The sequence below is a fragment of the Mizuhopecten yessoensis genome, unplaced genomic scaffold, assembly GCF_002113885.1.
Source record: "Mizuhopecten yessoensis strain PY_sf001 unplaced genomic scaffold, ASM211388v2 scaffold10989_1, whole genome shotgun sequence".
Taxonomy (NCBI): Eukaryota; Metazoa; Mollusca; class Bivalvia; order Pectinida; family Pectinidae; genus Mizuhopecten; species Mizuhopecten yessoensis.
In genome coordinates this window covers 20,361-25,460 of record NW_018408822.1, presented here as the reverse complement: position 1 = coordinate 25,460, position 5,100 = coordinate 20,361, and the positions used below count along the sequence as shown (strand labels likewise).

The 5,100-nt window shown below is 40.7% G+C and overlaps 2 protein-coding genes across 2 annotated transcripts in view; both read left to right on the top strand.

The window, feature by feature from the left end:
• Window positions 1–640: 640 nt before the first annotated feature.
• On the top strand, window positions 641–1,351 carry LOC110464444 (ribosome-binding protein 1-like). The gene has a single exon (XM_021519661.1). The coding sequence runs from the start codon at window positions 641–643 to the stop codon at window positions 1,349–1,351; it is 711 nt and encodes a 236-aa protein (XP_021375336.1).
• A 921-nt stretch (window positions 1,352–2,272) lies between these two features.
• Window positions 2,273–5,100, top strand: part of LOC110464443 — an 11,886-nt gene continuing 9,058 nt past the window's right edge. The window contains exons 1-3 of the mRNA XM_021519660.1: window positions 2,273–2,578; window positions 2,711–2,807; window positions 3,853–3,988. Coding sequence (XP_021375335.1) covers window positions 2,728–2,807; window positions 3,853–3,988 — 216 coding nt within the window. The 5' untranslated portion in view covers window positions 2,273–2,578; window positions 2,711–2,727. The remainder of the gene's footprint in view (window positions 2,579–2,710; window positions 2,808–3,852; window positions 3,989–5,100) is intronic.

Here is a 5,100-nt window from a genome sequence, read left to right as displayed (position 1 = left end):
ATAATTTCCCCTGTAGGAAAACTAAAACTTATTTCATTTTTTTTATTATCGTGAGAAGACGTCTGGCTTTACGTAATCAAATGTTGGATTGTTCGGAACATACCAGTAATCAACAAATCCTTCAAATAAAACACAAGTTCCTGTTTTGACGTTAAGGTATTAGGTCTATTATAATCCGTGCATGGTTCTACAATTGTTCTAGCTATCAAGATTAAGGTTTAAGATTTTATTTAATTGCCTGGTAAGAACCACCAAAGAAAAACAGTTGCCCCCGTAAAAGTAGACGACGTCTGTAGCTGGTATCTTCTCAGTGGTTTGCTTTCAGTGTTTGTTGGATTTTGTTTGTAGCGTGATCGATATTTTCTTTTAATGTTACTATGTTAAAATGGCCATAAATGGTTAGAACAGAGGATAGCCGTAAGGCTTTACCTCCTTATATTTCAGTTATTTCTCTGGTATTAATATACATTCCAAACTGTTATTTCGAGCGGAGGGTGTGGGGCGGGGGATTTGATATTTTTAAGATCCCTTCTTTTTTAATTGCTTTCCAGAAAACTGTCTCGACTAAAGGGGTCTTATCCTTTTATAAAGAGTGGTGTCTTTCAAACGTCGGCTTCAAATAGAAGTATGATGAATGAATATGTCCGAGACGGAGGGGCAGGAGACGGAGGAGCAGGAGACGGAGGGGCAGAAGACGGAGGGGCAGGAAAGGGAGGAGCAGGAGACGGAGGGACAGAAGACGGAGGGGCAGGAGAGGGAGGAGCAGGAGACGGAGGGACAGAAGACGGAGGGGCAGGAGAGGGAGGAGCAGGAGACGGAGGGACAGAGGACGGAGGGGCAGGAGACGGAGGGACAGAAGACGGAGGGGCAGGAGACGGAGGGACAGGAGACGGAGAGACAGGAGACGGAGGGGCAGGAGACGGAGGAGCAGGAGACGGAGGGACAGAAGACGGAGGGGCAGGAGACGGAGGAGCAGGAGACGGAGGGACAGGAGAGGGAGGGACAGAAGACGGAGGGGCAGGAGACGGAGGGACAGAAGACGGAGGTGCAGGAGACGGAGGGACAGGAGACGGACGGACAGAAGACGGAGGGGCAGGAGAGGGAGGGACAGGAGACGGACGGACAGGAGATGGAGGGACAGGAAATGGAGGGACAGGAAATAGAGGGACAGGAGATGGAGGGACAGGAAATGGAGGGACAGGAGATGGAGGGACAGGAGATGGAGGGACAGGAAATGGAGGGACAGGAGACGGACGGACAGGAGATGGAGGGACAGGAAATGGAGGGACGTTATATGTCATGCTTCCGTCAAAATGTCTCATACCAAAGTGTCAATTACTTAAAGAATTAATAGAATTAGTAACACCAAGTAATAATTTAACAGTCGCTTACATGTCGGAGTTAGTTAGATTATTGAACAAATCCATATATACATGTATTCACTGATAAAGAAAACTAAGTAGTATAAAACGGTGTCCATTGGAAGTGTATAGCGCTAAAATAGAATAACTAATTAACACATTTATTATTTGACAGCAAGACAGAATATCAGGTCAACACATGTGGTTCTAACCTTTGACAAATAAGTGGAATATAGGATTTGTTATGGTTCACCACTCTGGCGCTACACAATAATATGGCGAAATATAGGATTTGTTATGGTGGTTCTTAACTCAAATGTCAATACAACAGTAGGGCGTAACATAGGGTTGCTACTGGTTGTTCAGAGCTATACCATTACAGCATTACCCCTGAAGGAAATGGTACACATACCAGTGTACGGACATCAAGACTACCATTGGAAATGTGTTTCACAAACGATATCAGCTTCGGGATTTACCCGATCATGTTTTACTAACTTTATTGTTTTTGCTATTATGATACATGAATTAATCGACGAAGGTGTTTAGAAGTTGATCAAGGATCGACAAAATGAGTACGTTCATGATTTTGGTTCTTTTACTGATAACTAGTAGTTTTTTGGATGCGAAAAAAGATGATGACAAAACTAAAAAACCGAAAGGTACAACGACAACTGCATCCACGACTACAACAACAACACCCACAACGACGACAACAACACCTACTACGACAACAACAACACCCACTACGACAACAACAACACCAACTACGACAACAACAACACCAACTACGACAACAACAACACCCACAACGACAACAACACCCACAACGACAACAACAACACCAACTACGACAACAACAACACCAACTACGACAACAACAACACCAACTACGACGACAACAACACCCACAACAACGACAACACCCACTACCACAACAACACCCACTACCACAACAACCGGTACAACACCTGGTAGTATATACACCCAAAGGTGTCATACTCCTCCCTTAATCGCCTCGGGCGGGGGCAGGTATATCAATTCATCAGCCTACAGATACTGGTGTAAAAGTGGATTCTCTATACAGGGCTTTAACTACGTCTACTGTATAAACAACAAGTGGGTTGGACCTTTTCCTCAGTGTGTTCCTGAATATGCCAACCCAGATGTCGACACAGTTATCAAAGTCAACAGAGAAATCAAACAGGCAGAGCCACGTAAGTTGTAAAGTAATTATATACATGTATTTGAACAAATACAACATACATTTTAAGAATCCATATTACATTTCTTTCAGTTCTAATTAAGCTTACATTTTTAACCAATTTAAATCCCTTATTTTCTTACAGTTCCAGATTGGTTTTTGATGGTCACCCTAGGGTGTTTGGGTGTGGGTGGCCTCACTGCTATTGTAGGCACGCTGATGTGTTGTCTACACATGCTCGGGTAAGATCTTTTTGTTTATAATATTAAAAGCTTCCATTGATAACCTTGAACTACGTTTATTCAATTAATAACCTACCTGCTATTTATAATTTCGATAATTACTTGTATATAAGACTAAATACTTAATATAAAAAACGCCTCAGAAAAAAAGGCCTTTACTATGTCTGTCTTTAGGGAGACATGCAAAAGGAGAAAATTGGAACCAAGCCATTGCAAACCTGCCCTTCAATATGATGTGTTAAAGTCTGATATAAAACATGGCGTAAACGGGCAAGGATCAGTCGAAAATTGAATTCTGTGTGAAAAGGCAATAAAACTATGAATATGCATATTCGCAAGTTGTCAATTTGGAATCGCCCGCTGTTTGTCGAAAACAGGACTTTGTCCCGCGCAGGGCAAAACACGACTGAGTATTTTTTGCTAGTTTCAAATAATACTACGTTTAATTGCCAATAACGTAAGAATTATAATTGAAATTGTTGGTTTATATTCAATGTTCAGTATGAATGGACAAAATTAAGAAGGATATATAGACGATGGTTACAATCGAGAATGACGTTATTAGCTACAGGTGCTATACAGCCCTGCCATGTATTACCCATAATGCAATGTTGTTGCTTTCGTATAGTGATCCGGACCTTGGTGCATTACCCATAATTCAATGTTGTTGCTTTAGTATAGTGATCCGTACCTTGGTGCATTACCCATAATTCAATGTTGTTGCTTTCGTATAGTGATCCGTACCTTGGTGCATTACCCAAAATTCAATTTTATTGATTACTTATAGTGATCCGGACCTTGGTGCATTACCCATAATGAATGTTGTTAAATACTTATAGTGATCCGGACCTTGGTGCATTACCCATAATGAATGTTATTAATTACTGATAGTGATCCGGACCTCGGTGCATTACCCATTATGAATGTTGTTGATTACTAATAGTGATCTGGACCTTGGTGCATTACCCATAATGAATGTTGCTGATTATAGGTACTACTTCAGACACGTGACATATTACCCTTGATTTCATGTTGTCGGTTTCAGGTGTTATTCTGGCCCCATGCTGTCGGTTGGAGCCAGACACGTGTATCCAAAGTCACACCTCTGTACCTGTCAGGATTATTGTTGCTGCTGCTGCAGATGTTGTAAATTCTGTAAAATGTGCTGTGTTGGTGACGAGGTATGATTCTCTAAGAAGCGTCATGTGTTCCATGTATTTCACATTACGTTGGTCGTATACATGTAGTAAAAAGAATTATTAATACTTTACATACAATTAACTAACAATTTCACAAACATTCAAATTTGGTAGAAATGAATTTTTACTTTATGTGTCACATTTCTCAATGCACAAATTGTTAACTCCAGTGTCAAATGTTGTTAACTCCAGTGTACAAGGTTGTAAACTCTAGTGTACAAGGTTGTTAACTCCAGTATACAAGGTTGTTAACTCCAGTGTACAAGGTTGTTGTTAACTCCAGTGTAAAAGGTTGTTAACTCAAGTGTCAAATGTTGTTAACTCCAGTGTACAAGGTTGTAAACTCTATTGTACAGGGTTGTTAACTCCAGTGTACAAGGTTGTTAACTCCAGTGTACAAAGTTGTTGTTAACTCCAGTGTACAAGGTTGTAAACTCTAGTGTACAGGGTTGTTAACTCCAGTGTACAAGGTTGTTAACTCCAGTGTACAAAGTTGTTGTTAACTCCAGTGTAAAAGGTTGTAAACTCTAGTGTACAGGGTTGTTAACTCCAGTGTACAAGGTTGTTAACTCCAGTGTACAAGGTTGTTAACTCCTGTGTACAAGGTTGTAAACTCTAGTGTACAACGTTGTTAACTCATGTGTGCAAGGTTATTAACTCCAGTGTACAAGGTTGTTAATTCTTATGTACAAGGTTGTTAACTCCAGTATACAAGGTTGTTAACTCCAGTGTCCAAGGTTGTTAACTCCAGTGTACAAGGTTGTTAACTCCAGTATACAAGGTTGTTAACTCCTGTGTACAAGGTTGTTAATTCTAATGTACAAGGTTGTTAACTCCAGTCTACAAGGTTGTTAACACCTGTGTACAAGGTTGTTCACTCCAGTGTACAAGGCTGTTAACTCCAGTGTACAAGGTTGTTAACTCCAGTGTACAAGGTTGTAAACTCTAGTGTAAAAGGTTGTTAACTCCAGTGTACAAGGTTGTTAACTCCAGCATACAAGGTTGTTAACTCCAGTGTACAAGGTTGTAAACTCTAGTGTACAAGGTTGTTAACTCCAGTGTACAAGGTTGTTAACTCCAGCATACAAGGTTGT